The 15,051-nt window shown below is 38.7% G+C and overlaps 1 protein-coding gene across 1 annotated transcript in view; it reads right to left on the minus strand.

The window, feature by feature from the left end:
• Positions 1 to 3,108, minus strand: part of PAN3 (PAN3 poly(A) specific ribonuclease subunit) — a 66,678-nt gene extending 63,570 nt beyond the window's left edge. The window contains 2 exon segments of the mRNA XM_017731377.1: positions 2,764 to 2,792; positions 2,795 to 3,108. Of these exon segments, the coding sequence (XP_017586866.1) occupies positions 2,764 to 2,792; positions 2,795 to 2,873 (108 nt within the window). The 5' untranslated portion in view covers positions 2,874 to 3,108.
• Between the last annotated feature and the right edge of the window lie 11,943 nt (positions 3,109 to 15,051).

The following is a 15,051-nucleotide window of genomic DNA, read 5'->3' on the forward strand; positions in this document are numbered from 1 at the left end:
GCACTGCCAACTAAGTCTTCGCAAGGATGCGAACAGCATGCAGGAATAAAGCACAGAAACGATGAGCATTTAATCAAATATCGAACAGATGCTCAATACACATGGATGTGCCACACATCTTGTGTTCTGAGTAAGTCCCACTAATAGTTTTCCCACTGAAAAAAAACTACACAACATTATGAGAAATACAACTCTATATATAACCTCAAGACTGCACTCGCAACCTAAACTTACCATTTCCTAACATCTTGCTGCATCTTACTAGTGTTTTTCTATCAGTGTGTTTATTTGCATGCATTTGCAATTTCCCAGCTTTAAAAAACAAGCTGAAGAGCTTGCCTCATATTGTGAACTACACACGTTCACCAGAGATGACAACGCAACTCAGATGGAACTGGTATTTCCATCTGCAAAAGCAAAACTGAGAGTTAATCAGATACTTTACAGAAGACATTTGATGTTTCATTGATGGCAGAACACTGCATTTTTAGTATCTTTAGGTTGATTCAAGAACCTGGAGAGAAATAGGAACATGGATTTGTTCTCTCCACCCTACTTTGTCCTGCCTTTACCTTATGAAAACTTGTTTTCAGTTTCTGTGTATTGCATTTGTACCATTCCAGTCCCCATTCTGTGAGTGTCCCACCAAGGTCTCTTCTCTGCTTCAGTCCCTTTGCTCAATCCTTCCTGGTTTCTTGTTTACTTATCTTCAGCTCAGCTTCTCTAAGCCTACAGCATAAATCTCTTTTCCCTTACCAACCCCTCTGCTCCAATTAACACAGATACAGCTCTCTTTCATTAAATATAGATCCACTTCCATGCTGCTTCAATCTGAAGTAGAAGCAAAGAGGGAAATGAACCTGATCAGCGTTCCTTCTCAGAGTTCAGGCAAGGCCTAGATTATGCCAGAGCTGCAACTGCAAAAACATACTCAAGCTGGAACATGTCAGTGCAGATTACATCCTTGGGAAATTATCTAACATCTAGGAAGTCTCCAGTGGGTTTATATAAACCAGTTCTACAAAGGTTTAATCGAGTGACAAAATCTGTACAAATTTTCAGAGAAAGCAAGCAAGAGATATATCCTTGACACAATAACCAATCTATCAGATTTAAAGTCTCTGTTTCAAACCATAAAGAACTAGTATTATTTAAAGTCAAACCCACTAAAATTTCTCCCTTGCCTTGTTCTCCAAAGGGTTGAATTACACAGAAAATCTCATTCCAAGTGGCTAACCTTTGTCAGTATAGACTTAACCTAGAAGCTGACATACAGTCAAAACAGACAGCATTACCAGCTTTACCTATGCAAGCAAGAACTTAAAATACAGGATTCAAAGGAAAAAAATCAATATAGGAATGCTTTTCAAACTGTAGTTTGATGCCTGTTAGCACATTCTCAACACGAATAAAACCCTTCTTCAGAAGTAATTTTCCTTATCTTCCAATGGGCAAGAGGCACACTGATTTCTTCTCAAAAAGAAACAACAATGCCTTGACTGTAATCTCAGGCATTAGTAAAGTATTTAAGAATCCTATGAGCATTCATGTTAGATACATGCCTTATTGACTGTCTTTCTAGAAGAAACAGTTATAATTAAAAATTGGTGTTTAGAAAGACACCAGTGTTTCTGCAGAATACCATTTAAGGATACAGAACATAATGACCTTGTGTTAAAATTATAGGACCTTAGTGATACAAAAATTTGTAACTGCCAGCTTCAGTAGTACACTTTGGGATCAGAGGTTAAAATTTTTCTTTTTATATCATGCATAACTGTCAGTAAAACATTTCCATACTTCTACAATTCTGTCGAATAAGAAAATCCAGCCTTCTTGAAAACATGCAGGAAAAAACCAAACAAACAAAAGAAAAGGAAAAAAGGAACACACCTAATTAATTCCCACCTTTTGCTGAGTTATTTTTCAATCCATAATACAGCCACAATTGAGATCAAAGTAACCTCATAAGGAGAGTTTCCTCGATATAAAAGAAGAGAGGTGTTGTCAGGACTCAGTGTGAATTGTTTGACTTGTGCGCTCTCTCATTTACCAGAAGTTGCTTTGTTTAGTACAGGACAGAGCATCTTCTTTTCAGGGACAGACTGTGCTGCTTTTAAAATGCATAACACTTTGAGGGAGTTATTATAGTACTTCATGTGTTAATTCAGTAGATACTCATTTAGGTTTTAAATACGACAGACATCTGTTGCAAATTTTGCATAATACTACCTACACAATAAATTCCATCTCATAGGAGTTCCTATGCCAACCTCTACAGAACACTATAAATACAGGGAAATGTTTCAGAAGATTTAAATATGAATTCAACATACTACCACCAGAGTCTGAGCTTACAAATTCTGAAATTTTTGCCTAGTAATTTCAGGTTCAACAGTTCTTATTTTGCTTCAGCAAATTTTGATATTTGAAAAGTTTCAAAATGTGATTTTTATATATTTATCAAAAGCTATGCACCTAAAAAAAACCCTAGAAATTCACATTCAGTAAAGAAACCTAACACAGAGTTAATGTATGCAGCAAAGCTCAGCACAACAAGCTCAGGTAAGTGCTAACAAAAACAGATTAATTTTAAAGCAATGATACTGTTTCATTTCCATTTCCAAGATTAAAGTGAGTATATACTCTGGAGATCATACAGGATGACACATTCCAAAAGGCTCCATTTGTCCTGCCTCTTGAGCAGTTTTCCCTTTTTGGTGTAACACCAGCCGGACTAAGGAAACGAATCACTGCTATTACCTGCATCATGGGATACTTTGTTTCAGCAATCCAAACCCATTAACACCAATGAAGCTGGTGCTAAAGTACGAATCCGTTAGACTAGCATCAGCTAAGCCACCACCATCCATGCCGGGAACTAAAAGGAAAAGAAAAAAAAAGAAAAATGCTTCAGAAAGTTTCCTTTACCATGGGTTTATTCGCTAGAATCTATTAGACGTATATTTTTTGGTAGGGGAATAGAATAGGAAACAGCTGGTACTACCGTCTTCTCAGCAAAACAACCAAAAACGTATTAGTGCATAGCATGAAAAAGGAACTTTATGAAAGAAGTTGCCAAATGAGAGCATCTGTAGCATGAAGTTACAGCACATATGCAGAAAGAAGCAGAGGAGTCTGATCTTAAAAAACAAGAATAACAAGGACAGTAATGATATCAAAAAGAAAATAAATCAATTTTAAAAAACCTAGAAGACAAGCTTATTTTATGAAAGCCCATATTCTTGCATGCCCTTCTCGGAAATATATGAGTTAAGCAGAGTTTTGAACTGGATGCACTGGTTCTTTTAAAGGGTAACATGTAGAAAATGCACACTTAAAAATATCTCAAACCCTTTCAGAGAAAGCACAAACACTTTAAATGCTTCCTTAAGAGCTTAAGACAATTTTCATCATCTCATTCTTCATAAAGTCGCAACAATTTCCTGAAATGTAGCCAAAAAAAATCCTTTAGATTGAAAGCAAGTGTGAAGGATGCAAGAAGAAATTCATCCCGCCTAGAAACAAGGGCCTCCACATACAAAACTTTAACCACAAATAAATTAATTCAATACAAAAAAACTACAAAGAACAAGATGTTGTCATAATTAACACAAAACTCTCAAGCAGGTATTACTTTGACAGGAAAAAAACAACATTTACAATGGTATGCAAGCTGCAGTTCAAATTAACCTTCTGTAAAAGCACCCACAGTAAATTATAAAGACACTAATCAGTATGGCCAGACCACTGCAAGCCAACAGGCATGAGTAATGGGTAGCTTCAAGGTAGGAAGGCACACATCCAACTCAGAGGAACATCCTGTACCAAACTATCCAACTTGAACTTCTGGGAGGACTTGCAGCCAGGTGGTGACACCCGGAAACAACTTCCTGATCCTAATCCTCAAAGGAAATAAAATGCAACTTAGTGGCACAGCTAAAGGAATGCATATTACAAACTGTCAAGTTTCATCAGAACAGAAATTTTACCTACAAAACAGACTACATAACCTGATGAGCACTTTCCATGTGTTAGGCACAGAAAACAGCAAAAGAAGTACAGTCATATGCAACCACAGGAAGGGCTGAAGAGGAGGAGGATGAGTAGCACGCACACCACACACAGAAGGAAACACTGCCCAGCGGCACTCCCCTGAGACTGGAGCTGCATGAATCAGCCCACTGAGGGTAACACCAACACCAGTTCAAATGGAGAGCTGTATGTGAGACACCAAATAAATGGAATATCTCAGTGGCAATAAACAGTTTTGCAAGGGAGAAAGATTCTTGAAGTTTTGCTGCCAAATCTAGAACATTATTTGTATATTCTGTAGGTTTGAAGGAAATAACTAAGAAACTTTAAAGATGCTAATTATTAATGCATTGCTACTTCTTTTTACAGAAGTTTTAAAAGTTACCTAAGAGAATAGGAAAATAAAACTCCCTCCACTATCCATGTCCTAGATCCTCCTTCACAACTTTAAATAAGCAGCCACATAGAAACTTCAGATGTCCTCTTGCTACAGCCCTAAAACAGACAAAACTTTTTGGATTTGTCTTCTAAATGACTGTTCCTCTTTCACCTTCATTTGGTGAAGTCACATTCAGAAGTCTAGGAAAAGTATTTTATAGTTCAACCACTGTACTATGGAAAATAGTAATATCTACAGTAATGCCAATTACTGTCTCATGCTTCCTGCTACTGTCAGTCCCTAACTTACACTGTGAAGGTTAGCATATTACATATGGTTTTTTGGCATCATGAAAAATACTAGGACGACCCATTCATACAAGAAAACAAAAAGACAGCATATCCATGTCTAATTGTAAGCAGTTTCAGTCCAGTTTGCTCATAAACTATTCAAGGTTTTCACTGTGTTTTTTATTTATTATAAAAATGCATTTCCAATGTAGCTTTCTCTGCCTACATTTCAGCCATTATCAAAAACCCCTGCAGTTTTTACACTACACCTTGACTGACCAGCAAAAACTGTTTCATTTCCAGGAACAGTTGTCATTTCAAGGTACACTATAAAATTTCAGCAGTATATCTGCTACTTCATCTTATACTTTTGCCAGAAATTATAGAATCTATCCAATTTTTAGCAAACTAGCAAGATACTCCCTTAGGTGACACCATCAGCTTTCCAAATCCTTCAGGCTTTATTGAAGAATTAAGAAAAAGACTAATTCTTCCTGCTCCTCACTATGCCAGAGTCATCATGAGACTCCATGTACCTTCATTTCTCCCTTGAATAAATACAGTTAATGCACAAAATCCTTCAAACTGGGAAGAAGCAAATGAAAACTTGCAAGTTTTGCCACACTGAGAAACCCCAGAGCTGACTTGCAGTAACTCCAGACAGGTGGTACAGTAGCTCAGTCACCCGTTATCCAAACAAAGCCCTGGAACCTGTGACAGTTACCTCGCTAGGGCACAGATAAAGCACCAGGTGCTCTGCTCCTGCTCTGGCTGAAACACCCTCAGTGACAGGCAGGTCAGGCTAGAAGCATGAGCAAGCTTTGGGCAGCAACCCCAGAGCTGAGCAAGGCTGAGGATGCTGCTGGGATCTTTGACACTGCATCCTTTCTACTGCTGGTATTTACTATGCCAGCCTATCCAAAACACTTAAAACTGCTCAAAGCTACAATTTAGGCTATTGGCACAGTGATATCTAACTGGGCACTCCAAACAGCAGAAGCTACTCCAGAACATTTTCTTTTATCTAGCTGCAGGAAGACCATCTCTGTACTGAAGTGCTGTGGTTTGGCCATACCAATCAGCCTCCTTGTGCCACTCCAACAAATTGCTGTACTCCACTGCTGACCCACCTTCGCAGCACCCAATTCCACTCGTACCACAGCAATTTCAAAATGGCTTTCAACTCCAAGGATTTTTATTGTCCTCTTCCAAATGGTCTAGAAACATATGCTAGCAGAGGGACCCAAAGCACAAGATAACGCATTCCACAGGAACAATCAAAAGAAAACCATCAAAAGTACACTCACAGGAGCAGAGGACAGTTTTCTTGGCAGTAGCTCAGGTTTAAACAGAAAGCTCTAGAAGTGGCAAGTATAACTATTGCCTTCAAAAGAAAATTCAATACTAGCCTCTTTAAACTGACTTCCCTGTAGCAATCAGCAAGAAAATTAAGCCTGCAGAAAAGATAAAAAAAAGTAATTCTTGCATTGCTTATAGAGTGAAAAAAAGAAATGTTCAACACATACTCCATTTGTGTTCAAAGGGACATTCAGCTTCTACACCGTTGATAGCTCGGCAAATACCTAAACAGCCAAAGCATTTTTACTGTATTTGGCACCTGGCCTTCCCTATGAGAAGTTGATAACTTTCTCCTGCTTCTGCCAAACATTTAGCAAATCAGAAATTCTCACTTGCTTCTTGAAGACCACAGTAGTTTAGAGAATGTAAAAAGAAAAATTATTCATCATAAGCAACCCATAAAAGGTCTGCAGAAGTGGGCGTACTTTACCACACGAGCAGTGTGATATTAAAAAAGTGGAAACCTAAGCTGGAAAAAGAATATCCTAGTCCTCAAAGTTTTTATTCTCATGTGTTTACTAATTCACATCAGTCCCTGCAATTGATTTATCCATCCATATCTTTCTTATAGAACAATTGCAAGCAACCGCTTTAAAACATTCCCATACACCATGGTATTGAAATAGCAATAAACTTCTGGTGTCTGTCTTTTCTCTTTTAAAGTATTGATTATAACTTTAGATAAGTTTAGGCAATTATAGGAAAATCCTGAATTAGCTATTTTTTGTTAAAGGAATAAGCCCTTCTGTTGTGTAGCACTATCCAGGCATTGAAGCTGTATATATTTCAACAGGTTCTTCTTGAAGAGAACCAACAACTTCCTTGTAAAAAGAGAAAGGCTGACCAGGCAGGTAAGAGAAAAGACGGATGTGCAAGGGAACAGCAAAGAATCCAGGGGGGGGGAAAAAAATGCTAACACATTATGTAAGGACCTGTGTGAAAATAGAACAAATTTCTCCATTCCATCAATATTCAAAACAGAAGTTGCATCCTGGCAATTCTGGAAAGAAATTAAATAGAACATCTTGAGAAATTAAGATGAAGTCTTCTACTTTTTATACACATATCATCTAATACATTTCTTGCTTGGTGAGTAACACTGCAGCTTAATGTGACAACTGCAATTAAAAATAAGTATCTTCTTATATAATTCCTCTCCCACAGAATTTTAAGAGAAAGTAGGCTTCCCGCCAGAGGCACGCACCAAACAGGGAAAAAGAAAGAAAAGATAGTTACTTTTGCATTACAATGATATTTTTCAGAAACAAAGTATCTCACCACAGCTTAAGTGCTTGAGTAGTACTGCGATGAACTCAACACATATGCTTCAACTGAACACGTCAGTTCCAGTGAATTTTAGTTTAATACTTGTCTAACACGGGCACTATCTGAACACTAATACTATCTGGAAAGATTTTTTGATTTTTTCAGTCTATGCTTTCACTAACCAGTAAACAAATACTGTATTATCCTAGACTACTTCTTTTATGAACCCAGTATCAGCACTGACAATCTCAGACACTGTTCTTCATATAAATAAGGATCCTTTCCAGTAACGTAATATATTGCTCCCAACATGAATGGGCTAAAGCAAGGCCACAACAGATTTAGCTGATACTTTTCAAAACAATATTTTAAAGATTTCTGGCAAGGTAATAAAACATGGATTTAAATAATTCATTTTGCTATTACTGCTTTTTAAAATGCACAATTGTTTTTATGCTGGGTAAAAAGTTTATACATAATCTTGATTTAAACTCTCAGCACTGCAACACTGCACTTTGCATGAGCTGGTAAACTGAATCATAGGTTCGTTGTATACACGTGCATCCTAAGGACAAGGTGCTATCTCAGCTGGATATAAAGCAGTAAAAACCACAGTGCCATATCTCCGGAGGAATTTACAGAGATAGCCATCCTTATATTGAGACAAAAACAGTAAAATGTCTATACAAAGCTTATCTAAGGCAAGTCATTTAAGATTTGTGTCCTTTTAGTCACCTAGAAGCATTGAGGTGTCAAAGGAGCTTATGCTTGTCTTCCGTTTTGTACTGACATGTACATTTCCACACACCAGGAAATCCTGTGCTGGTGGTACTAACCTCACTTGTACACCTCAGTGTTATTTTCTCTACAGTGCCACTACTTGGAACTTGTTAGGGAAATTGGATTCTCTGCTGTTTCTATGCCTTTCTCATTTAATGCAATGTTTTTGAAAAACAGACTAGGACTCTCTGAAATAGAGGCACCAGACAAAGACAATGAACGACACTCCCAGGCATGAGAGGCAAAAATAAAAGCACATGCCTGGGTTAGGATGCTGTGACAGAGTGCAGTCGGAGGGCAGACAGCACAAATGAACCAAGTTAGCTGAAAGGCAGACAGGAAGCAAAACAGTTTGGGAAATGCTGCTTTATTTACAAACACTCCCACTACACACAGAGATATTCATGGGCAAGCAAAGGAAAACAGCTGTCTTTACCATAATTTTAAATGGCTGAGCTGTCTTTTTTTTGTATACCTAACATATCTGATGAAGATACCATCTGATGAAGACTGAAAAACAGCGTAAGTGCCATCCTTCTGCTCTGTTTATTACAGAGTAGAGCAGCTGGACTCCTCATCATGGATCAAGTCCAAAAGCACAGTGATAATACAAATTAAAGTTGATACTTTCTCAAAAGAGTAAATCAGAACTATTCTGTTATCAGAAACAGCAATTTAAAGTAGTGCAATTACTTAATATCATGGCTTTCAGAGCTAACCCTCTCCAAGATCTTTTACAACTCCTAAAACATTGCACTGAACTATTCAATAAACTGCATCAATTTTTTCAAACATTTAAGCTTTTGTTTTAATAGCCTCCAATTAATACTCAACATTTTATAGAAGTAATTGCATGAAGCATGTGCAGATAACCTGGAGAGAACATTAGGATATTTTTCACAGCAGCTGGGGAGAATGCATAAAAGAAAGGAAAGGTTCTCTTGCCATCGTCCTCAGCATTAGACCGACTGAAGTTGAGGGACTCTACCCATAAACTACAGGAATCACACATTTTATGACCGACTTGACAGCAACTTGGACAATGTGGTCTCTGCTCTCCCTTTTGTATACCTGTGCTTTGTTTCTAAATTTCCAGTCTCAAATTTAAAAAAGGTCAGGTGTAAAAGGCTGTTAAAAAGCAAATTAAAAAATACAAGTAAGTTCTAAGCACAAAATATCTTTGAAGATCAAACAAGGCAACCACACAATCGGAACTTTAACTACTGAAAGACTCATGAAGCCTGCACACACACACAGAGTGTGATCAATTTCAACTCATGTCCTATACTCATGCCCATACACAGTGATTCACCACACACTTTTCTGATGGCATAAAGCATACATCTTTACTAGAAAGCAACAAATCAGGAAAACATCAGCTTACTATCTAAATCCCTCCACTGACCCCTTTTCATCAGCTGCCTCACAACCAAGATTATTTTTTCCGCTTTGGAGGTTCTACAGAAATGCTTGTGGTCTATCACCCCACCCTCACTTAGCATTTATCCATTTTTCCCACAGCAGTCTAAATTTGCTTCTAGCTGGTTCCTTACACATGGAAGCCTTTCTGGGCTAGTCCTCAGAGTCACTATTTTCTGACATTCAAATCATTCCTGAAGGCCCACTCCTACAGTGATATCTAAAACAACCAGTTTCTAATACCTGCTAGATAGAAATTAAAATGGGGTGTTCCGAATCTTGAAAAACAAGCTTCCAATTATTAAGATACAGCATACAGTTTGCTCATATAGTGTAGCTATCCTCACACTCACTCCTTTTCATGTTTGGCTTTGAAGCAGGAAAACGACAAGAGTAATAGTGCTACAGTACTCTTCAGTACACAACACAGCCTGCGTTCTACCAGAAACAAGTGATTACAAATACTCCTCTGGTATCCATAATTCTTGTGAATTTTTTGGACTTTGAATGAATTCCTATACAATAACAAAAACTCACAAGGTATATAAACAGATAAAATCAAAGCCAATTACTAGTGCAATTTTTTTTAAGTTTCACTGCCCTCAAAATCCCAAATAACCTTGCAGATTGAGAAATTTTTCCTTCTCTTTCTTTTTCCTTAGCTCCCCCAAATAATTTTCCTCCTACGGGCTATTCAGTTAACAGTTGGACTCAACAATCCTTGTGGGTCCCTTCCAACATAGAATATTCCATGATTCTGTTATTTTCACATGAAACACATAAAAGCAAAAAGAAAATCCGTGTCTAATTGCCTAATTTCTGCATCTGACATATAAGACAAAAACTGATTAAGTGAACTTAGTAGTCTTCATTTCCTCTCATGCATCTCTAACCAGTTATTGGTTTTACTCTTCAATTCTCAATTGTATCTGTCTCCAAATGTCCCTTCAATGCTCAGAATTGTTTTCCCATTTCTTAAAAATATTCAGAGCAAAAACAAGATGAAAATTGTATGATCTGTCAACTCCTGGAAAAGGCATAATGAAAATTAAAGGGGAAGGCACCTCTAAAAGAAAAAAAAAACCCACAACTGAAGTATACAACTAATACAGCATCACTCACAAAAAGTACAAACATGTTTGGAAAAAGAATTCTCAAGCACACACTTTTACCTGTTTTCTCCATAGAAGTGGAGAAGAAACAAACCCCAGGAAAACTGAAGAGTATGTGACATACTGCAACATACTTGTACTTAAAAGTTTCCTGTAACTATCTTTTTCTAAACAGTTCGATCTGTAAATACTGAAATGCTACCAAATGTAAAAAAAAATCCACATTTACAATAACCCTGAGCAGTTTAACTGCATTAAGGAGTGCAATCCAACAGATTACCTTTAGTATCAATTTTGCTGAATAGATATCTTTCCATTTTTTCTATATCAGCTGCTTCATTTTGTTTAAAAAGGAGTGTACTGGTAAAGAATCAAACACCTTTTAAAAAGCAGAAAATTCACAAATGTCTATGTCTTTCCACTCCCAGCATACTCAGGGATTTCACAAAACCAAAGGTGCAATGCTCACTAAACTAACCACGGAACGATTGCATACATATGGAGTTTCTACAGCAGTGACGACTACAGCCCTGACTAGACACAGCATGCAGGTGGTTGGCTGTAAAAACAGAAATAATGCTTTTATTAGGGCTGTGAAAACAAACAATGCTTTTATTAGGCCAACCCAACACACCCCAAGTCTTGAGGTCCCTTTCCACCTTCTCCGCAGGCTGGCAATAAAGTCTATTCACAGATGGGCTTTTCTCAGCAGCCATAGGAAAATACCACCTTGCAGAAACACAGGCCTGTTTTCCAACTACCGATTTCCTGGGAGGGCTTTGCAAAAGGCTTTCTAGAAGAGAAACGGATTCAAACATGTCACAATGAAAGGGTGGGCTAGGCTCTGGCACTGGAAACTCCTGCAGCAGCAGCACTGCTGCTGTGGCCAGTTCCTCACAGGCAGCTCCGCAGCTGCCACTGGGCCCAGAGCACACCTGGCACTCCTCAGCTCAGTGTCCCAGTGTTTTATAGGAATTGGAAGCCAGAAGAAAGGGCGAGTACTATGTATTATCAACTTCACAGCAAAAAGTGTGGCAGAAACTAGCAAATGTTTGGAGCCATACTTCAGCTTGTATCTATAAATACAGGAGGTCTACATGCAAAAGAGTATTACACCTGTTCAACTACCTGAAAGCTAACAAATACAATGGCAGTTGTCCATGCAACTTTAACTTGTCTTACCTAGGTACAGGCATGATACACTTTAATACCACATTTCCCTCTAGATCCTCCCTCAGGCAGCACTGAGAAGGGATGGCGGCCTAGGACCAAGCCCACAGCATGCAGCAAAGGAGGCTGCTGGTCTGCTGTTTACAGAAGTTGCAAAGTGCTACAGAGAACAGAGGGCAGATATAAGAGCAGAAATTCTTCATGCTACCATGCCCTCTACTCATCCTTCCATAGGCTACTCCTTTAAATCCTGTTAATCTATCATATCTTTTCCCCTAAATAGCAAGTACCAATCATTTCCCCTCCTCTGCTCCTTCTATAGCCTTCTACAGATTCAGTCCTGCTGCCACTGCTGCTCACTGGGCGGACACATGGGACATACATCTATTAGAAAAGCGCCACGTGCAGATTTTAGCAGCTACCAATTTTGGAGAAAATGTGCTATTTCCCTTTCCCCCTTTTTGTCACGGAAGTTCTAGGTACAAAAGATTAATTTTTTTAAATAAAATTTTAAATAGGAAATATCAGCTATGTTCCCTATTCTGTATGCTGTCAGCTGGCCACGTTACTCTTGGAAGGTGAACCATGCAGAAGGCTGAGCACTGAAAAAAGGAATGATGCTTTGAACACATGCTCCAAATGTCAACTAGTCTAGGGGCACTGGGCAGCAGCACTACCTTCTGAGAGTGGGTGAAGCTCATGGGCATGGTCAGTCTTGCTCCCCAGGAACATAAAAAGCCACACCATCAAGCCAAAGCCACATTAAGCCCACTACCTCATCCGGTGTCGGACAGCAGTAGGTATGTGGACAAAAGCATAAGCATGAGGCAAGGATAAAGCAAGATTTCCCAGCAGGCTTTCAGCCATATATATGTAGGGGAAGATGAGTCTGATCCAGAGATGGGGAGGTTTTGTATTTAATAACCTCAAGCAGAGTTTTCTTCCAAGACTCTCTGATCACTTCTGGAATTCTGTCAGATGTTTGCATTCAAAACATCTATGGGCACGGAACAGCTTAACCACACATCGCCTGAGAAACTCCTCCTCGTTAGCTCTGAGGATGCTCATTCCACTTCATACTCTGAGATACTTCCACACTGGAGATTTCTTGCATTTTCACTGTTCACCATCTCCTCATCACTCAACATTACTACCACCCATGTTGTGAAAATAAGTTGGTATTTGGGGAGCCCTTGTGATTAACACAGAAAAACCTGTAAGTAAATTAATAATCCTGTACTCAAAGCAGGATTAGAGTAACACGCATGTTAGAATGAGGCACTGACCCACTTTTAACAATAAATAGGACTACCCAGTTAATTAGTCAATGAGCATTATCTGCTCTGTGCACTGAATGAAGCTGGTGTCCAGTGAGGAAGGAACAAGAGAAGGTGGCATCCACAGTCACATTAAGACTACCAAATACTTAGAGAAGACAGTCAGTGAGACTGTACAGGCAGGTGATTCTTGGCAATTCCCAATTTCATGTTCCTAACCTCAGAACGTTTTTAATACGACTTTGTGTCTTACTTCCTACATCCACAGAAATAAAACTTTCATTCCATCCACTTGGAAATCATACTGTTAACACCACAGGCAACCAGCAAGGTAAGGAATTTAGATATTAGCTTGTCAGTACTTATACATATCAACTTCAGATTTTGAAGAATTATTTTCCTTATTTTTTTCACAAATGCATCCCAAAGCAAAGGAGTTTAGAAGTGAGACTAGGCCCATTCTCTGGCTCTTCAACTTAAACTTCCCTGTCATTCCCAGGCTCTTTTTCCTAGCTAGTGTCCTTCAAGATCTTCTACCAGTCAAAGCTTTTGCCCCCTACAACAGCTGATACGGCCTTCCCAGCAGGCAACCACTGACAACCTCATAGTGGGCTTCTCCATTCTTGGTGCCCTCACTCATTAACTGGGCACAACTGCAGCAAGCGTATTCAATAGAAGCAAGTGTTTCAAATAATTTAACTGCTCAGCAGTATCAACTCCCAAGCACACACAAATTCTGAAGATTTTTGTCTTAGATTCAGAGCTTGGGCAAATTTTTTTAACTGTTTCTTCGAAGAGTATCCTTCATATAGGAGCTTTTACCTGCAAGCTAAATTATGCATCCTCTCCCCAACTCTGAATCCCCTAACCATTTTCTTTCACACAGGGGAAAAAGTATGTTTCATACCAAACTCTGTCCAAAAGAAAAATTAACAAAGATTGACTTATTGCTGCTGAATCCCTCCAACACATTTCTATTCCATTAAAAAAAAAAAAATAAAGGCAAGACAGCCTTCAGCTTGAATAACTTAAGTTCAACAAAAATCTGGTAGACTTTTAAAAGAAAGCCTTACGCAGTAGTATATTAAAAGGCTCCCCCTGAAAGGGGAGACAGGACAGTCTGGTGTTAATGTAAGACACTGAGAAGCTACCAACTACAGTTCATACTCAGCAGCACAAGCTCACCACACCTGGCAAAACAGCAATTGCAGGATCCCAAAAGATTTATCAAGCACTAAAAACCTACATACAGGATGTTCAGCATGGTTGCATCTTAATTTCAGAAAAAAAATATAGTTGTGACCATTTAGTAGCTAAAGTATTTAATGTAAATAAATGCCAGGCTTGTGTCAAAAATCAGTAATGCAGCCAAGCTTAACATACTCATGAAAAGAAACACGACTTTTCTGAAGGAGCATGTTTCCATAGCCTGCCAAATGCTGCTTCACCTAAAAACAAATGGTTATTAAAATCAGTTTTCCGCAAGCTCCATCTAACTATGGGCCTGCACATCAGGAGGATGCACAACCGACCAGCAACAGCAGTGCAGCTCTGCATGACATACAGGCTATCTGAACTCTCACCATTTGAAAAAGGGCTGCGCATAAGGGCTGAAAAACCTGCGGAAAAAAAACTGAAGCAACTTCTGCTCAGAGTAGTAAATAACATAGATATCTATCACAGAATCATATATTGAGGCTGGAAGGGGTCTGGGGATCATCTAGTTCAAACCCCCTGCCAAGGCAGAATCACCTAGAGCAGGTTACACAGAATCCATCCAGGTAGGGTTTAAATATTTACAGACAGGGAGACTCCACAAGCCCTGGGCAGCCTGTTCCAGTGCTCTGCCACCCTCAACATAAAGAAATTCTTTCTCATGTTGAGCTGAATCGCTATTTACAATTCTTTTCTTGTAATTTGAACACTGTATTTTATCTGGAAAATTTAAGACTTTCAAGAGCCGA

The sequence above is a fragment of the Corvus brachyrhynchos genome, unplaced genomic scaffold (genome assembly GCF_000691975.1).
Source record: "Corvus brachyrhynchos isolate BGI_N302 unplaced genomic scaffold, ASM69197v1 scaffold103, whole genome shotgun sequence".
Taxonomy (NCBI): Eukaryota; Metazoa; Chordata; class Aves; order Passeriformes; family Corvidae; genus Corvus; species Corvus brachyrhynchos.